This window comes from Anomaloglossus baeobatrachus, chromosome 3 (assembly GCF_048569485.1).
Source record: "Anomaloglossus baeobatrachus isolate aAnoBae1 chromosome 3, aAnoBae1.hap1, whole genome shotgun sequence".
Classification (NCBI taxonomy): domain Eukaryota; kingdom Metazoa; phylum Chordata; class Amphibia; order Anura; family Aromobatidae; genus Anomaloglossus; species Anomaloglossus baeobatrachus.
In genome coordinates this window covers 17165050-17185427 of record NC_134355.1, presented here as the reverse complement: position 1 = coordinate 17185427, position 20378 = coordinate 17165050, and the positions used below count along the sequence as shown (strand labels likewise).

The 20378-nt window shown below is 48.9% G+C and overlaps 1 protein-coding gene across 1 annotated transcript in view; it reads right to left on the bottom strand.

The window, feature by feature from the left end:
• LOC142295898 (uncharacterized) overlaps positions 1-20378 on the bottom strand; it is a 57528-nt gene that overhangs the window by 6202 nt on the left and 30948 nt on the right. The window contains 2 exon segments of the mRNA XM_075339016.1: positions 415-425; positions 17240-17923. Coding sequence (XP_075195131.1) covers positions 415-425; positions 17240-17923 — 695 coding nt within the window.

Sequence of the window (20378 nt, the reverse complement as noted above, 5' to 3'; positions counted from 1 at the left end):
ATATTTTCTCAATAGGGATTGTACATTGAGAGTAAAGGGTGCTTCACACGCTGCGACATCGCTAGCGATCTCGTTAGCGATGTGACACGCCAGATCGCAGATTCGATCTGCCGAGATCGCACATATGTCTTTTTTATAGCGCCAGTCACATGTGCGATTTCGGCAGATCGCATCTGCGATTTGGCGTGTCACATCGCTAACAAGATCGCTAGCGATGTCGCAGCGTGTAAAGCACCCTTAAGGTGTCAATCAGAGGAGGGCGTGTGCCGGACTATTGTTAGCGTGACATTGTAGTCCAAGCAATGATGAGTCTTGCTGCTTAAACAAACATAGCAATGAAACAACAGATGAACCTTGACAAGACAGGCATCCCTCAATTCTCTGTGGTAACCCTTGCAGCTGGCTTCAGCTTACATAGCAAAAACCTGCTGACAGATTCCGATTAGGAGAACCTGTCAGCACAATTCTGTAATGTAAATTCATGGCTGTAGACGCGCTGTAACACTGATTAAATTATACTTTTGGTGAATAAATTCGCTTTGTTGTTCTTCTTTAATCAGCATTTGAAGTTTTCTGCTAATTTTGATTTTGGTGCACAGGGGCCGGACTGTACACTGGGTCTTCTCCTCCCTGTCTTTGATTCCCTGGTTCCTCCATGATCATCACATTGTCGTGAACTTCCTATCATTGATCCCAATAATAAAGATATTTATCGTAAAAGGCTCTTACCGGTCGCTGACGCTGATGTGGGGTTTTCGAGTCCACTTGTCACTCCAAAAGAACTTTCCTGCAAGAATCCAAAATTGCAGACATGAGAAAAACAAATCCTGGATTATGTTATATGGAAATGACGGTAAAACTCCTAGAAGGCGAAAACCGATCCGCCCTGAAAGGAGGAAGGTCCAGACCGTGCTAGCATTCAACCAAGTATTTTACATTACGACAGAAATGTGCCTGGTAATTCTCTGCGGGAAATGATGGTGATTTATTGCTGTGCTCAGTAACAACAGTTCCTACATTATTCAGCACAGTCACTGCTTTTACAGTAAAGAAGCCTTTCATCACTGCAGGAGAATGAACCTTCCTTCCTCCAGCGCTCATCACGTCCTCACCCTACGACTCTTTTCTCAAGACAAGCAAAGCACAGCCACACACAAAAGCTCCTGTAGCACAAACTGCTAACAAAGTCGCAGAGCATCTCAGTAATGATAGAAAAGAGTCAGGACCCGCAGAGCATCGCAGCTATGATTGAAAGGAGTCAGGACTCGCAGAGCATCGCAGCTATGACAGAAAGGAGTCAGGACTCGCAGAGCATCACATCTATGACAGAACAGTCAGGAGACGCAGAGCATCGCAGCTATGATTGAAAGGAGTCAGGACTCGCAGAGCATCGCAGCTATGACAGAAAGGAGTCAGGACTCGCAGAGCATCACAGCTATGACAGAACAGTCAGGACACGCAGAGCATCGCAGCTATGATAGAAAGGGGTCAGGACCTGCAGAGCATCACAGCTATGATAGAAAGGGGTCAGGACCTGCAGAGCATCACAGCTATGACAGAACAGAGTCAGGACCCGCAGAGCATCGCAGCTATGACAGAACAGTCAGGACACACAGAGCATCACAGCTATCATAGAAAGGAGTCAGGACACGCAGAGCATCGCAGCTATGACAGAAAGGAGTCAGGACACAGAGCATCACAGCTATGATAGAAAGGAGACAGGACACGCAGAGCATCACAGCTATGATAGAAAGGAGTCAGGACACGCAGAGCATCACAGCTATGATAGAAAGGAGTCAGGACACGCAGAGCATCGCAGCTATGACAGAAAGGAGTCAGGACACAGAGCATCACAGCTATGATAGAAAGGAGTCAGGACACAGAGCATCACAGCTATGATAGAAAGGAGTCAGGACACGCAGAGCATCGCAGCTATGATAGAAAGGAGTCAGGACACGCAGAGCATCGCAGCTATGATAGAAAGGAGTCAGGATATGCAGAGCATCTGGCCACCACCAGAGCAAATAAGACCGGATTACTGTAAGTGCCGTTGTTGGACCCCGACAGATCTGAGGTTGAACCTAAGTAAAAGTCATCAACCCCCTAAAATATAGAGGATTTTTAGAAATCTCACCTCATCCACCTGATGATCCCGGGAGACATTTTCCTCCTTTTCTGGCCGATCCTGGGAATATAGAGGACGGGGACTTCTCTCCGGGGGATTTCTCTGACTGGATCCATCTGTAGGAAATAACGGCAGTGATGAATACATTGTCTGTATGTGATGAGCAGATGATGGGGAATCTAGACGACTCTCAGCCCTGTCCTCTCCTCTACAGCCCAGGACGCTCTCCTCTTACCCGGGGATGTGATGGACGGGGGATCCTCCATCATGACCTCCTTGTACAGATCCTTGTGTCCTTCTAGATACTCCCACTCCTCCATGGAGAAATAGACGGTGACGTCCTGACATCTTATAGGGACCTGACACACACAATGAGCCGTCATTAGCGGACCCCTCCCCCGGCAGCGGTATTGTATAATGTCCCAGCATTCCCGGCAGCGCTCACCTCTCCGCTCAGCAGCTCAGTGATCCTGTGGGTCAGTTCTAGGATCTTCTGCTCATGTATCAGTGAATGAGGTGGAGGCTCGGTGATGGCACTCGGGGTCCTGCTCCGTCCTCCTGACACACGGGGGGTCACACACTCCCCAGACGACGTCTTCACTACTGTGTGATCCTGTGTATGGGGAGACGCCGGTCACTACACAGAGGCTGAGAATCCTCCACCTTCCCCGTCATTTCCCTGCTTTATTCCTAGAGATCAGAGTGATGTGATGTGAAGCTCTCACCTCTCCAGTGATCCAGTAGATTATCTCCAGGGTGAGGTCTAATATCCGAGCCGCCATGTGGTCTCTGTCCTGCTCCATCCTCGGGGGGCCGCTGATGGGAAGGATCAGCGTCTAGTTACCTGTGAACCTAGAGGAGACGGACATCATAGAGAAAACAGGACAGATGAGGACGTCGCAGTCAGAGCATCAGTTACTCCTCCCCATGTGACTGATCACATGACCGTGACATCATCACAGGTCCTGTAGTTACCATGGTTCCTCACTGTGCAATTCAGAGGGATCTGGACGGTGACAGAGTGAGAGGTGACACAATATAATGATAATATTTAGTCACTTATATGGCGCCATTAATTCCTCAGCGCTTTACATACATCAGAATCACTGTCCCTATTGGGGCTCACAATCTATATCCCCTATACCTGCCTGCTGGAAATATGGACACATTCTGCTCCTCTGCAGTCTTTCTGTTATGCTGACATGCTTCTCTCACCTCGTCCCGTCCTGGGTTTGCACTTACACAAATTATTATTATTATTATTATTATTATTATTATTATTCGAGCACCATTGAGTCTCGGTTCTGTACATGTGAGGAGGGTTACAGACAAAACACATAAATTACAGTAAACAAACCAGCAATGACAGAAGGGAACAGAGAGGAGAGGGCCCAGGGGGATTACAGTCTATAGGAAGAGGCGGATGGAGACAGTAGATTGGGGGGTTGCAACAGCTTGGGTGGTGGTGAGGCGGCAGCTCCATTGATGATGAGGTGGCAGCTGCGGTGGTGGTAAGGTGACAGCTCCGGTGATGATGAGGTGCCAGCTCCAGTGGTGGTGAGGTGACAGCTCCAGTGATGATGAGGTGCCAGCTCCGGTGATGGTGAGGCGGTAGCTCCATTGATGATGAGGTGGCAGCTGCGGTGATGGTGAGGTGCCAGCTCCAGTGGTGATGAGGTGCCAGCTCCAGTGGTGGTGAGGCGGCAGCTCCATTGATGATGAGGTGGCAGCTGCGGTGATGGTGAGGTGACAGCTCCAGTGGTGGTGAGGTGACAGATCCAATGATGATGAGGTGCCAGCTCCGGTGATGGTGAGGTGACAGCTCCAGTGGTGGTGAGGTGACAGCTGCAGTGGGGTGAGTTGGCAGCTTCAGTGGTGGTGAGGTGGCAGCTGTGGTGGTGGTGAGGTGGCACCTCCGGTGATGATTAGGGGACATCTCTGGTGGTGGTGAAGTGACAGCTCCAGTGGTAATGAGGTGGCAGCTCCGGTGGTGGTGAGGTGACAGCTCCAGTGGTGGGGAGGTGACATCTTCGGTGGTGGTGAGGTGGCAGCTCTGGTGGTGGTGAGGTGGCAGCTCTGGTGGTGGTGAGGTGGCAGCTCCGGTGGTGGTGAGGTGGCAGCTCTGGTGGTGGTGAGGTGGCAGCTTCAATAGTGGTGAAGTGACAGCTAAGGTGGTGGTGAGGCAGCATCTCCAGTGGTGGCAAGGCAGCAGCTCTTGTGGTGGTAAAGCATCAGCTCAAGTTGTGGTGAGGCAGCAGTTCGGGTGGTGTTAAGGGGCCAGCTCCGGTAATGATGAGGTGCCAGCTCCAGTGGTGGTGAGGCGGCAGCTCCAGTGGTGCTGAGGAAACAGCGGGGTCATTGCAGGCTGTAGGCCTTCTTGAAGAGATGGGATTTCAGTTTCCATCTGAAGATTCTGAATGGGGCAGATAATTGGACATGTTCAAGCACAGAATTCCAGAGGATGAGGGATACTCGGGAGAAGTCTTGGAGGTGATTGTGTGAGGAATGTACAAGTGTGGAGGAGAGAAGGAGATTTTGGGAGGACCTGACTTGTAGGAAGATATAGGGAGATTATGAAGTGGCCAGCCAGGGAGGCCTCTGCCTCTGTAGTCGTGGCAGCACTATGGTGCAGGCACATCCCTGGCTTCATCACTTCTTTAGAGTTAAAACAATGTGTGTCAGTGTCTTCGTTCTCCATTACACAAAAAGACTTCAGGCAGGAGTTGAATGCAATAAAAGAGAACATTTATTCAGCACAGTCCAATAATCCGAACAGCAGACAGCAAAGAAACAGGCAGTTGTAGACTCTTTCAGTGGAGCTGGGGACACCCTGACCAAACGCCACCTCGGGTGGGGATATGCCCTCCGTACTCTACTTCCTTCGGGCGCCCACTATTCAGCCAAGCATACACCGGACCCACACCGGCAGAATAGGCTCTGAGGTTGCGTCCACCTCCTTATCTCCGGTGTCCCGTGCTGTTTCGCTCACACTCTGCCCAAGTGCACACACTGCTGTCCCGGATCTCTCAGCTCGACAGACACTCCGGTAAAAAACCACTCCGGTCAGCGGATCACGGCAATATTAGTGGAGCTGGGGACACTCTGACCAAACGTCACCTCGGGTGGGGATATGCCCTCCGTACTCTACTTCCTTCGGGCACCCACTATTCAGCCAAGCATACACCGGACCCACACCGGCAGAATAGGCTCTGAGGTTACGTCCACCTCCTCCTCTCTGGTGTCCCTTGATGTTCCGCTCACACTATCGCACTTGCCGCTGCAGATGCTCGCACTCCGCTGACCCGGATCTCTCTCCCTTCACACACATTCAGACCTAGCCTAGATATCCGGCCGACTCCTCCTCCCCGGTGGCAACAGCCGTCCCACCCGGCCACTAGGGGGTGCCCTAACACATCACATAAAAACATAAAATTCAACACTTTTAATAATCACAATGCCGGGTAACTATGCTAAACTAGTAGGGGGTAGGCCCACCCACTACATGCCTCCCCTCTTAAAAATCCGAGCCTCCCGGCAAGGCTCTAAACTTTAAACATATTAGCACATAAAAACCTTCTGGGTCGGTCCTCAACAGCGGCACCAGTTCAGCGGCGCTCCCGGTCTTTAGGGACGCTTAATGGCGCAACAGCGCTCCCGGTCTCTGGATAGCGCCCGGAGGCTTCAATAGCGCTCCCGGTCTTTGCTGGAGGTGCCCGGAGGCTTCAATAGCGCTCCCGGTCTTAGATGTGCGCCCGGAGGCTTCAATAGCGCTCCCGGTCTTTGCTGGAGGTGCCCGGAGGCTTCAATAGCGCTCCCGGTCTTTGCTGAAGGGCAACAGGCCCGTAAAACTTTTCAACAAAAGCAACTTTCTGCCGGTTTACAACAATTCCGGTCTTCACAGATGCTGGAGCGAACAGCTTACTCTGGGGGCCAGGCTCTCTTCCATTCTTCCGCTTGAGCCTGGATATAGGCCCCCAGAGATTGTCCTGGCTGGCGGCGGATCCGCCTGAAAGACACCGGAGCGTAGCACGGCTCCTCCGGCACAGCTGCTGCAGCACCTCTTGGTGGTGATGGCGTCTCTGCCCGGGACGGTGGTGGTGCGGCGGGCGACGCGTCCAGCATGAAAACTGGTCTGTTGTTGACATTTTGCGTCACCGCCACCACGGTTGGAAGCCTCTCCGGATCGAGGGCTGGCTCTGCCTCTGTTTCCGGGGCAGCCGTCGGTACGCGCCGGGGTTGAGGAGGCGCGGCCGGTCTGGTACGGCTCTGCCGTCGCTCTTGCTGCTCCTCCCACGCAATCTCCTCCTGCCACTGCTCCGCTTCCCGGGTGGTGGGCATGCGGGAAACACACACCGCAAACAGACCGCGGCTACCTTTGTCCGGCAAGAAGCTGACTTTCTCGCCCGGCCACAGGGTATGGAGTCGCTTGGGGAGTCCTTCTACGTCCAGGTGAACTCGGTTGTAGAAGTAGTCATCCCCGGTCTCTACTTCACGGATGAATCCATACCCCTCCTGCTGGTTGAACTTAACAACCACCCCGGTCACAAACTGCTGGGCCAGATCCTCTCCACCGGGACCGGACAGCATTTCCCGGACTATGGTCTCAGCCAGGAGCCGTTCCCGGACGGGATCAGGCTTCGGGGGCGGAACACTGGGGCGCGCCCTCTCCGGCGGGGCGATGACTGGGTCCCAGAAGAAGCCCAGGTGGTCCTCCTCTAGACGCCCGGCTAACTCCTCGGCCGACTCCGGCGCCGGGACAAATGGTGTGGCGGCGGCGTTAAGCTGCGGGGTGTCCCAGGGGAAAACAGCAACCCCCGGACGGCTTGGCATGGGCGGGGTAGCATAGGTCGCCTTCACTTCTGTAATGGTGCCCCCGGTTTGAGCGTCCCATGAGGTCTTCCAAGAGACCTTGTCCGGTCTTGTAGAGCCTCCCGGCCCAATGGGGAGATCCGCTATCGCGGCCTCGTTAGCAGGGGCGAACCGGGGTCGGCCTCGGCCAAGGCTGATGAGGGCCATAGTCGTCGCCAACTCCGCAGGTTGCCCAAAGTTCTCCATCTCGGTTCTCAACGGAATCGCTGGTAATGGCGGTGGTGTCGACGCTGAGACTGGAGGAAGTGGAGGCGGGTCTTCGTTTCCCGCTCTTGAACAAACTCCACCCCCAGCCTTGCGCATCATCTCGACTCCTCCGCTGAGGTACTTTTTTTTCCTTTTCTTCGTCTTTAATGCCCTGGAGCTGGCGCCTCCCCTCTTTGGGCGGAGTACTCTGTCCTTTTTCTTCGGCGCCGGCCAGCCCCAGGCTCTTCTTTTGGCGCCAATTTTCCGCGCCTTCTCTTCCTCACAGATAACGGCCTCCTTGCCGCCATCTTGTACCCGGTCCAACGCTACGGGTACTAGGTTCTCTTCCCACCATGGGACTGGGAATCTTCTTTCATCGTCCGAATTCCGTGCTTCAGGCACTACTTGGTCTTCAGACTCCTGGTTCTCCGGCAAGGGACTCGGATCCTGCCGACTACGCCACATGAAGTGGCCAGCCAGGGAGGCCTCTGCCTCTGTAGTCGTGGCAGCACTATGGTGCAGGCACATCCCTGGCTTCATCACTTCTTTAGAGTTAAAACAATGTGTGTCAGTGTCTTCGTTCTCCATTACACAAAAAGACTTCAGGCAGGAGTTGAATGCAATAAAAGAGAACATTTATTCAGCACAGTCCAATAATCCGAACAGCAGACAGCAAAGAAACAGGCAGTTGTAGACTCTTTCAGTGGAGCTGGGGACACCCTGACCAAACGCCACCTCGGGTGGGGATATGCCCTCCGTACTCTACTTCCTTCGGGCGCCCACTATTCAGCCAAGCATACACCGGACCCACACCGGCAGAATAGGCTCTGAGGTTGCGTCCACCTCCTTATCTCCGGTGTCCCGTGCTGTTTCGCTCACACTCTGCCCAAGTGCACACACTGCTGTCCCGGATCTCTCAGCTCGACAGACACTCCGGTAAAAAACCACTCCGGTCAGCGGATCACGGCAATATTAGTGGAGCTGGGGACACTCTGACCAAACGTCACCTCGGGTGGGGATATGCCCTCCGTACTCTACTTCCTTCGGGCACCCACTATTCAGCCAAGCATACACCGGACCCACACCGGCAGAATAGGCTCTGAGGTTACGTCCACCTCCTCCTCTCTGGTGTCCCTTGATGTTCCGCTCACACTATCGCACTTGCCGCTGCAGATGCTCGCACTCCGCTGACCCGGATCTCTCTCCCTTCACACACATTCAGACCTAGCCTAGATATCCGGCCGACTCCTCCTCCCCGGTGGCAACAGCCGTCCCACCCGGCCACTAGGGGGTGCCCTAACACATCACATAAAAACATAAAATTCAACACTTTTAATAATCACAATGCCGGGTAACTATGCTAAACTAGTAGGGGGTAGGCCCACCCACTACAATTACTTCAGACATACATGGAGGAGACAGATTATAATTATGGACTGCTTTGTATTGGCAATTCAGGATCTTCTGAGAATCCTTAATCCTCTGAACCCCATATTCTAAACCCCGATCATGTCAATTCCCAAATTCAAGACAATCCCGCTTGATTTATATTGGTTGGCGGTAGGCATGTTGCTAAATGAGGCTTCTGTTATTGCCATACCCTGCAAACTGCATACAGTATAGCTTATCATCTTCTGTTAGACACACTAGTTGTGGGACACACTTCTTATTCATTGAGTTTAGGTTTTACTTCAGTCCTAGTGAAGCCATTGTCTAACACCAGCCCCATAACCTCTGGTGTATAATATCCAGCACCCTTGTATCCAGTGTATAATACACTGACTAGCAAAAGGGTAACAGTCTTGAACTTTTGCGTTTCCGGCTCCATATCTCACCATCCTCTACAGTTTTGAGCGTGAGACAACCTTCATTTTATAGACAATCATCTTGACTGCTCATACATAAATGTGACTTGCAGCTATTTAGTATATGATTAGTTATGCAGATTCTTGTCATGTCTCTGCATTGTTACTGTTTTGCTCCCAAAAATCTAATTTTTAATTTTTATTATTTTGTTAATATTTTGTATATCTGTACCGCCAGCGGTCAAGCCGCTCGGATCTGGAGCTATGGTGGCTCGAGGGGTCTCCAAATCTGGGGGGTCCGCGCGGACACTCGAACTAAAAGAAGGAGGGGGGGTATATGTACAAAGGGGTTAGAAAGTTTGTGACGCCACCCACGGTGTGTGGTAATGTGAGGGACCACCGCTGCCGTTGGGGAGCCCGGTGACAATGGTGTGGCAGCCTGATGTTTAACCCCTCCGTGGGTAGGGGGTTTGTGTCCCGGGGCCCGTTGGATGGTTGGTGCTTGGGTGCCGTTGGGGGTCGGGACAGGGGTTTTCAGTGTACTCACTCAGTCCAGGAAATAATAACACCGACAGCTTGTAAACCAGAATTCTGAGCACCACTGCAGCTTGTAGGGGGCACGCTTGGGTCCGTACCCTTGGTATTGCTGTTAGTCTGTGGCCCTGTCCTTGGCACCTTTGTCTCTTTTTGGACCCTCTTGTATAAAACTCTTCGGGTCCCGCTCACCCGTGTGGCTAATGGAGTGAGCTTGCTCTCAGGGTTCACGTGTAGGATTTCTTTGGACTGTTTTGGGAAAGTCCTATCCCATCGGTGCGCTAGTACCCCGATTTTGGAGCGGGTTGGGGATAAATCTTGAAGTCTTCACCCCCGTCGGATAAATTACCGGAACGCGTGAAGCTACTTTCCGGCCTAGGGTCCACGTACCCCGTCGTGCCCTGGTCCCTGCCCGGTGATAGCTCGAGGCCGCCGGCTGCCCTCCTCGGCTGTCCGTGCCCCTTGACACGATCCCCTGCGACCGGGGTTTCAGCTCCTACCAGGCCCAGACTAACGTCTGCCACCTAGTACTCAGGAGCCCTGCTCCGTGATCTCTCCTCGCGAGGGTCACCACTTCACCTCCTCTCCTCTGCTCCTCTCTAGCTCAACTCCCCCAGCTCAACTGTCACTTTCTTCACTTCCCCTCACCAACCCCCCATATGAGCAACCCTATTCTTTTCAGGCCCCCCAATGGTGTTTCTGATGGGTGAACTCCAAAGTGTTCCTAGGATTTTGATTGGCTAAGCTGTTAACAACACCAAAGGACTAGGATCCGTAACAAAGGAGGGTGGATACCGTGCAGAAGGTCAGATTGCACAATACCCTGTGACGACCTGATAGGCCAGGGCGCCACATATCTACCTTTGGCTTGCAACACTGCCTGAATCCTTTGGACTTTCCATCTAATTTAAGCATGTGTCGACCAAAATCTGATCCCAGGTCTTTTCTACACGTTCCCAGTGTTGTTGTATACTGGTTGTCTCACTTGGGGATGTATAAAGCTTATTCTTCACCTGTACCCACAAGAATTCGATTGGGTTGAGGTCCGGGGACTTTGGGGAAAATCCAGCTCTTCTACTTGATTGTCATTGAACCATTTCTTCTGCAGTCTCGCCATATGCTTCGGGTCATTCTCCTGCTGGAACACTATGTTGTCCTTTTCATACCCATAGTACTCGAGTGAAGAAAAAACAAAAAGCCAGCACTAAATGTGCACTTCAGCACTAAAAATTCCAAACTGTACTTATTATAAAAATTTTGAGATTTTTGGCAAAAAATTGCAATTTCTTGAGCTGCCTCGCCACGTCACGGCAAATCTCATTTGGGGCAGTCCTACACTAAAACATTTTTATAAAATGTGCCATACGGCCTCACATATGAATAGTAGAACTGCGCTTAGCAGCACTCACCTGGTCTATTTCAATCCCGTACCCATGGCTGTGGGCGGGACAGGTCCAAGCAAATGCTGCATGAAGTAAATAGCCTGTGGACAAGGCCTGATGACTTAATGTGAACAGTCACCAATCGCCAAAATCTAGACAGGTGGAATACATACCAAATTGGGGTGCATAGCAAGGTGGGGGTCAACCACCGACCAATTCAATGAAGAAAAAACAAAAAGCCAGCAGTAAATGTGCAATTTGTGAATATTACACTTTTTATTTCTTCATTGTTGCATGCCATTCATAGGCAGTGCTGGCTCCCCTCCTTTTTTCGTTTACTGGTCAGGTGGTTGACCGCCACCATGCCATGCACGCCCAGTGTGGTTTGCAAATTCCTTCTGTCGCCATCAAAATTCAGTTTGGTGCTTGTTCACACACAGCCACCGCCACCTGCTCCAAGGCATCATTATTTGAACACCATCTGCCTGAACCTTGTTCCACCCTCATCCATGTTTGCTGGTCTGGCACTGTGAGGGCCAGTCCTGACATTGTGCTGGTGTGTGTGGTTCTGCCACACACACTGGCACCTGGGCTGCCTTTATTCGCGGTTGTCAGTCCTGGCAGCATGGGAGCGGTTCAGACATGTCTCGGGTAAGTGGTGTTTTCATATGGTCCTGCTCATTATATGAGACCTTTTGGTACATAATAATTTATAATATAGCGTTAGGGACCCCCCTATAGAGATTTGCCGTGACGGGGCAGGGGGGCTCAAATCATTGATCAATCATTTGCAAAAAATCTCATTGAATTGTTACAGTAGGAATGAATTTGTGAATATTACACTTTTTATTTCTTCATTGTTGCATGCCATTCATAAGCAGTGCCGGCTCCCCTCCTTTTTTCCATAGTACTCGAGTGTATGAAGTAACTCGTCTTGTAGGATCCTCACATATAGCTCAGAATTGAGACCACAATCCATCCTGGTCAAATATCCAACGCCTTTGAAAGTAAACCCCCCCATATCATCAGGCTTCCTCTACCGAATTTGACAGTGTCTTCAATTTATCCGTTCGTTGTTTCTTACAGACCCATTTGCCCCATCAGACCCTAATCTATTGACTTTCGTATCATCACTACAAATCACCCGTTCCCAATCTTCAACTTTTCGTGCTTCTCTGTAAACTCGAGCCGACGCTTCTTATGATGATATTGAAGTTGAGGCTTCTTCACCTTTTTTCGGGCAACCATTCCAGACTTGTGTAATGTGTGTCGCTCGGTGCTTACATGGACATCTGTGATCTCACATTTAGGCTATATGCGCACGCTGCGTTTTTTCGTGCAGTTTTGTTGACTTAAGGGTGCTTTACACGCTGCGATATCGGTAACGATAGATCATCGGGGTCACGTCGTTAATGACGCACATCCGGCGCCGTTACCGACATCGCAGCATGTGACACCAATGAGTGACGATCAACGAGCACAAAAACGTGAAAAATCGTTGCTCGTTGACACGTCGCTCATTTCCTTAATATCGTTGCTGCTGCCGTTACGATGTTGTTCGTCGTTCCTGCGGCATCACACATCACTATGTGTGACAACGCAGGAGCGACGAACATCTCCTTACCTGCCTCCACCGGCAATGCGGAAGGAATGAGGTTGGCGGGATGTTACGTCCCGCTCATCTCTGCTTCTATTGGCTGGCCGCTTAGTGACGTTGCTATGACGCCGAACGCACCTCCCCCTTGAGGGAGGGATTGTTCGGCCGTCACAGCGACGTCGCTGACAAGGTATGTACGTGTGACGATACCGTAGTGATAATGTTCGCTACAGCAGCAATCACCACATATCGTGCCACCGACGGGGGCGGGTGCTATCGCACGCGACATCGCTAGCAATCCTAGTGATGTCGCAACATGTAAAGCACCCTTTAACTATCACTTTTGACTTCCCAGCAAAGTCTATGAGAAGTCAGAGTAGCTGTGCGCACGTTGCAGTTTATTTGTCAGCAGTTTTTTTGACAAAATTTTGTGACAAAAAAGAAGCATGTTTATTCTTTCTTGCGTTTATGTCAACATTTGTCGCCCATTGAAATCCATGGGGGATGTGTGCCGCCCCTGCAGCGGTCGAACCGCTCAGATCCGGGGTCACCGCTGTGGCTCGAGGGTCTCCGGACCTGGGGGCTCTCGGCCACTCGAATAGAAAATAAGATAGATAAGAGTTTGTGGCGCCACCCGTGGTTTGCGGTAAAGGAGTACCGCCGCTGCCGATGGGAGTACCGGGGGAGATGGAGTGAGGCAGCCAGATGATGTTCCTTCCACGGGTAGGGGAGACCCCAGGACTCTGGATGGTCGCCCCTACCAGGGATATTTTGCATATGGCTTGAAATCTAGCCAATAAGAGTCAGTCTTATCCACCAATCGTGAAGACCCCAATGGTCTGAATGGAGAGCTCAGGGGTATAAAAAGGAGGACTGTCTATTGCCCGGGTTGACTCTTGCTACATGATACCAATCTAGAATCTGCGGATACGATTGGCAAGCCATAACCGAACCTGGATTATAATACTACATGGACTTCAGCATCGAATGCAAGGATTCGGCTGAGATATCAAGGACTACCTAAGGAAGGAATCCAGCTTGGGACAATTCCGTCACCTGACTACAGGCTTTGCGGTCCTCACACAGCTTCTTAAATCCGGCGTTATTCCATTCTCGGTGGGTGCCCGCCGAAAGCGGGGTGCTGCTGGATTGGAGTAAGTAGCCCTGGAAGCTCTGAGGCACGGACATTCTAATCCCTGGTGAGCCAGCGGAAGGGTGAGAAACTGTTGCCGGTTACATTCTGTGGTTTTGCTGGTTATGTGTCATATGCCATTAATTGTTTAGGGATCCAATAAAGTCTTACTATTGTGGTTCCCTCACCCTGTGTTGTCTGAGTAGTGTTCCGCCAACGGTTAAGGAGGCCGGGCGTTCAGTTGGGATGGGCCATGCTGTCTTTCTAAAGGCGGCCGGGCCAGCGGACGAGAGCACCCACTGACCCCCGTGTCTCCAGAGACTGCACAGGTAGGGGCTGGATTTTATACACACGTGCCAATGAGACTGAAAAGAATAACCTGAATTCAATTATTAGGACATGTGTCCCAATACGTTTGTTCATATAGTGTATGTGGCCACAGTATAAATATATATGCATGTATACCAACTTATGCTCCAGTTCATCTATTTGGTTTTGCGGTAGTTTCTGGTACTTTGTGCACACAGTGGCATGGCTCCCCTTTTTGTGCTGAAATTTGATTCATACGGCTTTCCATGAGTCTCTCTCTTGCTCTACCCCCATCTACATTGAGGTCGGTAGACACAAGGTAAGGTTTTAACTCTAGAGGATAGGACAGTCCTGATTGGGGTATACTTTATCACGGTGAGATGGCTTTTACTTACTGTAGGGTATATGCTCCCTTTTTTTCTATCTTAGGTTTTGACATGTAGTATACAGTGGGGAAAATAAGTATTTGATAAACTGCAGACTTGCAAGTTTTGCCATTTATAGCGAATGGCGAGGTCTGTGATTTTTATTGTATGTAACGTTGACTGTGACAGACAGAATCCCAAAATGATCCAGAAAATCACATTGTATGATTTTTAAATAATAAATTTGCATTTTATTGCATAAAATAAATATTTTTTAACCTGCCAACCAGCAAAAATTCTGGATCTCACAGACCTGTTACTTTTTCTCCTACTCTGCACTCATTACCTGTAATAATTGCTCCTGTTTGAACTTGCTACCTGTATAAAAGGCACCTGTCCACACACTCAATCACACTCCAACCTCTCTATCATGGCCAAGACCAAAGAGCTGTCTAAGGACACCAGGGATAAAATTGTAGACCTGTACAAGGCTGGGATGGGCTACAGGACAATTGGCAAGAAGCTTGGTGAGAAGGCAACAACTGTTGGCACAATTATTAGAAAATGGAAGAAACACGAGATGACTGTCAATCCTACTCGGTCTGGGGCTTCATCTTGCAGAACAGGGTAAAGATCGCTGTGAAAAATGTTAGAGATCAGCAAAGAACTACTTTGGAGGACCTTGTCAATTAACTAAAGAGAGCTGGGACCACAGTCTCAATGGTTACCATTAGTAAGATACTACGCCATCATGGGTTAAAATTCTGCAAGGCACGCAAGGTTCCCCTGCTCACACACGCATATGTTGAGGCCCGTTTGAAGTTCACCAATGACCATCTGGATGATCTAGAGAAAGCATAGGAGAAGGTCATGTGCTCAGATGGGACTAAAATAGAACCTTTTGGTATCAACTCCACTCGCCATGTTTGGAGGAAGAAGAAGGATGCGTACAACCCCAAGAACACCATCCCAACGGTGAATCATGGGGGTGGAAACATTATACTTCGGGGGTGCTTTTCTGCAAAGCGGAAATGACGACTGCACCGTATTGAAGTGAGAGTGAATGGGATCATGTATCACAAGATTTTGGAGAACAACCAACTTCCCTCAGTGTGAGCATAGAAGATGGTTCGTGACTGGGTCTTCCAGCATGACAATGACCCAAAACACACAGCCAGGGCGAGGAGTGGCTCTGTAAGAAGAATTTCCAGGTCCTGAAGTGGCCTAACTAGTCTCCAGACCTGAACCCAATAGAAAATCTTTGGACGGAGCTGAAACTCAATGTTGCCCAGTGACGGCCCCGAAACCATGAAAGATCTGGAGATGATCTGTATGGAGTAGTGACGGAAAGATCTGGAGAAGATCTGTATGGAGGAGTCACCTGAAAGATCTGGAGAAGATCTGTATGGAAAAGTGACCTGAAAGATCTAGAGAAGATCTGTATGGAGGAGTGGGTCAAAGTCCCATCTGCAGTGTGTGCAAACCTGGTCAAGAACTACAGGAAACATCTGACCTCTGTAATTGCAAAGAAAGGTTTCTGTACCAAGTTATCATGATCTCTGCCTGGCTCAGTCGTCGCTGAGCTACTGTGAGTATTCCTTCTCAGTGTTCCAGGTTGTGAGGGGTTAATCCTTCCTGCCTCGCTCTGATGGGCAGGCCGCTATATCCTGTTGCTGAACCTCCGGTGCTTTCCCAGTGATATTTCCAGCTCAGCTGTGTTACGTTCCCATGAGTGATCTCCGTCTCCTCCCTGACCTGTATTGACCTATGCCTTCCCCCTGACCTGATCTGACCTCTGTCTCCTTCTGGACCCGACCTGACCTGTGGCTCCTGTCTTGTCCTTATCTCCACCTCTGTTCCCCTCCAGTCCCGAGTCTCTGTTAGTTTGTCCCTTTGCTGTTTTCCCGTCCTCTTACCTGTGTCCGCATTTCAGCCCTCGTCCCTGTCTTCCCCGCTCCTGTTTTCGTGACTTCCCGACTCCTGACCTTTTGGCTATCACCTGAGCATGTTTTGCCTTCTCCTGTACCATTGACGAGACCTCCTGCTGCAGACTCGGGTTGCTGACTACCCTACTGCCCTCTAGTGGGCTTGCCTGCTTACTGCTCTCTGAGGTGAGCTTCAGTGCTTCCCTTCGGGGCAGTGTTACATTAGACCAGGCTTGTTTCGCTACCTTATCACCCACTAGTGGTCAGCTAACTACTCCCTTAGGTTAGCTCCAGTGTCTCCTCAGTATAATGTGAAACAAATATTATGTTCTGTTTTTCTATTGTATCAAATACCTATTTTATGCAATAAAATGCAAATTAATTATTTAAAACTCATACAATGGGATTTTCTGAATATTTTTTGGGATTCTGTCACAGTTGAAGTTACCGACGATAAAAATTACAGACTCCTCCATTCTTTGTAGGTAAAAAAACCTTGCAAAATCAGCAGTGTATCAAATACTTATTTTCCCCACTGTATGTGGCACAGTCCTAGGCTGAGATTAATTAACAGAGTTTTGTTTCAATATTTCCATGTTGAAGTATAAATGAGACACAATTTTTCCTTTTCCATTCTATTCCCAATTTAATAATCAGTTTGGTCATAGCATACAAGGAAAATGGTCAATAACTTTATTCATAAAAACATAGGAGTGGCTGTGTATGTCAGTGATAGTCCTGCTCCTGATTGTGTAGGCACAGTGGCAGTGGCTATACAATTAGAGCACTGTAACAGTTAATCACAGATTCTCTGACAATTCATGTCTGCACCCGACTATGGTGACATGGGTCCTCTACATCTTAAGTTATAAATTAGAAAACATTATTACGTAGCAGGTCCTAAAATTAATCTGCATTACTGCAACATTTGTCACTTTGAGGACATTAAAATGACTTCTGCCTTGAGTGAATCTTTAGATGTTCCACAAGATATATTTTCTGTCCAAAACTTTTCCAACATTCAGGACATGAAAATGGCTTCTCTCCTGAGTGAGTTCTCTGATGATTTATAAGACTTGATTTTTGGCTAAAACATTTCCCACATTCTGAACACGAAAATGGCTTCTCCCCAGTGTGAATTCTTAGGTGTCCCACGAGACTTACCTTTTGTCCAAAACATTTCCCACATTCAGAACATGAAAATGGCTTCTCGCCTGAGTGAGCTCTCTGATGATATACAAGACCTGATTTCTGGCTAAAACATTTCCCACAAACGGAACATGTAAATGGCCTCTCTCCCGTGTGAGTTTTCTGATGTTTAATAAGACCCGATTTGTTGCTAAAACATTTACTGCAAATTGGACATGAAAATGGCCTCTCCCCTGTGTGAGTTCTCTGATGTATAACAAGATCCGATCTGTGGCCAAAACATTTCCCACATTCTGAACATGTAAATGGCTTCTCCCCGGTGTGAGTTCTTCGATGTTCCCTAAGAATTGATTTTTTACCAAAACACTTCCCACATTCTAAACATGAAAATGGCTTCTCCCCTGTGTGAGATCGGAGATGATCAACAAGATATGATTTCTGACCAAAACATTTTCCACATTCAGAACATGAAAATGGTTTCTCTCCTGTGTGAGTTCTTTGATGTTCAAGAAAAACTGACTTATAGCCAAAACACCTCCCACATTCTAAACATGAAAATGGCTTGTCATGTTTGTTAATTCTTTCTTGCATAGAAAGGTTAGATTTCTTGTAAATATGTTTCCTAGATGGAACTGTTTTACCCTGTCTATGTTCAGGTCTTTGCTTGCCATTCAGTGACTGGTTACATGAAGATTTTTTGTGACTAACGAGATCAGTGGAGAGAACTCCACTCTTAAAGGTTATGGGTACATTCTGAGTCATGGAATTATCTTGTGAACTAATGTTCTCTGCTAGTTCATCATGAGGAGAGAAAAAAGAATGTCCATGGAAGTCTGTCATCCAGTCTTCTAGTGAAAAAATAGAAACAAAAGAAAATAAACAACTGTTCATATTTTGTTAAAATTTAAAATATCAGTCATAAATACATCAAACTTTAAGACAGGGAAAGAGACAGAGAGATAGACAGGGAAAGAGACAGAGAGATAGACATGGAAAGAGACAGAGAGATAGACAGGGAAAGAGACAGAGAGATAGACAGGGAAAGAGACAGAGAGACAGACTGGGAAAGAGACAGACTGGGAAAGAGACAGACTGGGAAAGAGACAGACTGGGAAAGAGACAGACTGGGAAAGAGACAGACTGGGAACGAGACAGACAGGGAACGAGATAGAGACAGACGGAGAGAGATTCAGACAGAGGGAGACAGACAGAGACTGGGGGAGAAACAGACAGTTACTATCCCGGGCAACACAGGGTGCTACAGCTAGTATTAGAATATAAATTAAAATGGACATATACAGGAGGTAAACGGAATAATAATCTACAATTGTAGTTTTCTGGTTGGTTATCCACTATAAAATACAGTTTAGACTTATGAGTCTCTACAACACTCACTCCACCCTGCTGCCTCACCTGCTATCTCTTTGTACCACTCTACCTTTGCTCTCGCTCTTCTCCTAAGGATTTTCAACCAACTTTGGATCATCCCTTTAATGCCTCCTCCTTAGAGGTAACAATTAATTGCATTAATTGGAGCGAGCGGTTAGATATGTTGTTCCATATTATAGTACATCCTTAATAAATGCTGTAATGGGAATTTTCCACACATTAAGTTCTGTTTCTATACAGGTTCATAGACTTGGACTGGCCAACATGGGAACAGATGTAGTTCCTGGTGGGTCTCTGTGCAGGAGTTGGCCACTTTCCCCCGACATAAAGGCTATGTGCGCACGTTGCGTACAGTTACTGCAGAAATTTCTTCAGCGATCTGAACAGCACACGTGCGCTTCAAATCGCTGCAGAAAATGTCCGTAGTGAAAAAAAAAAAGCCGATTCCATGCGCTCTGACTGCAGCTCCTACCATAGACAGAGCAGGGGCTGCCGGCAGAGCGCACGGAAGAAGTGACATGTCACTTCTTAGAACGCAGCGCTTCTGGCAGCAGCCGAAGCGCTGCGCTCTAAAACGCCACGTGCGCACGGCCCCTGCACAATCTCCATAGATTATGCAGGGGACGCAGGACGCATGCAGTTACGCTGCGCTACAAAGCGCAGCGTAACTGCATGTGATTACGCAACGTGCGCACATAGCCTAACAGTAGTTGTCTCAATACATTTAATTCTCTATGTACAGACAGAAACAGCAGCTCATCATTCATTCAACAAAAAACCATGTGTATTATTACATAGAAGCAGAGGTCCATTTGGACCCAAGACTCAATGTTACCGGTGAATCTTTGCCACCCCAGTGTGCAGATTCACATGGTGTACAAATTTCACCACGTTTTAGTTCTCTGGGTAAGAAAATTTTCCAGGCATTATCAGCACATAATGATGTCACAATCTGACTGCAGGATTGCGGGGGGACAGGAGCCTCTTATACTGTCCCTCACGCTAGGGAACCCTAGGCTATCCCTAAACTCAGGGTTACCCCTAATAGTGGAGATGCCCGAGTCCCGTGACTGGCTTTTCTCCTGATCAGATCCAATTGGTTACCACCCACCTCTTCACCTGCCAAAGGGAAGGAAGGGGCAGGAATGTGACGGTAACATCTATCAAGACAAACAGGGGAAAACCAAAGCTCAGATACACTGCAAACTCATAGGAACAAACAGTAAGAGACTAAGGAGAAAAGCAAGAGCAAGAAGGTAGTAACAAAATACAACAAACATTAACACCACAATCGTTCATAGCAATAATGAACAACAACCACCAGTAAGTCTGGATCAGGACACCTCACCAGACCAGTATAGGTGAACTATAGCTGGCACTAATGAACTTGTCTAGCCAGCATATGTAGGAGGGAAGTGAAGGTGACTGGCTCCCCCACAGCATGTGATCAAAGATACTAACAAGCAGGCTAGCAGAGATTAACTCTTGCCAGCCTGCCTAAGTCTGTGGGTCAATGCCTGCATCTCCCTGCACTGTTCGCAGACCTCAGAGAAGTTGCAGGCAGAGTGCCAGAGGCTGTAGTCTCCACGGATCAGGATGCTGCCATGATAG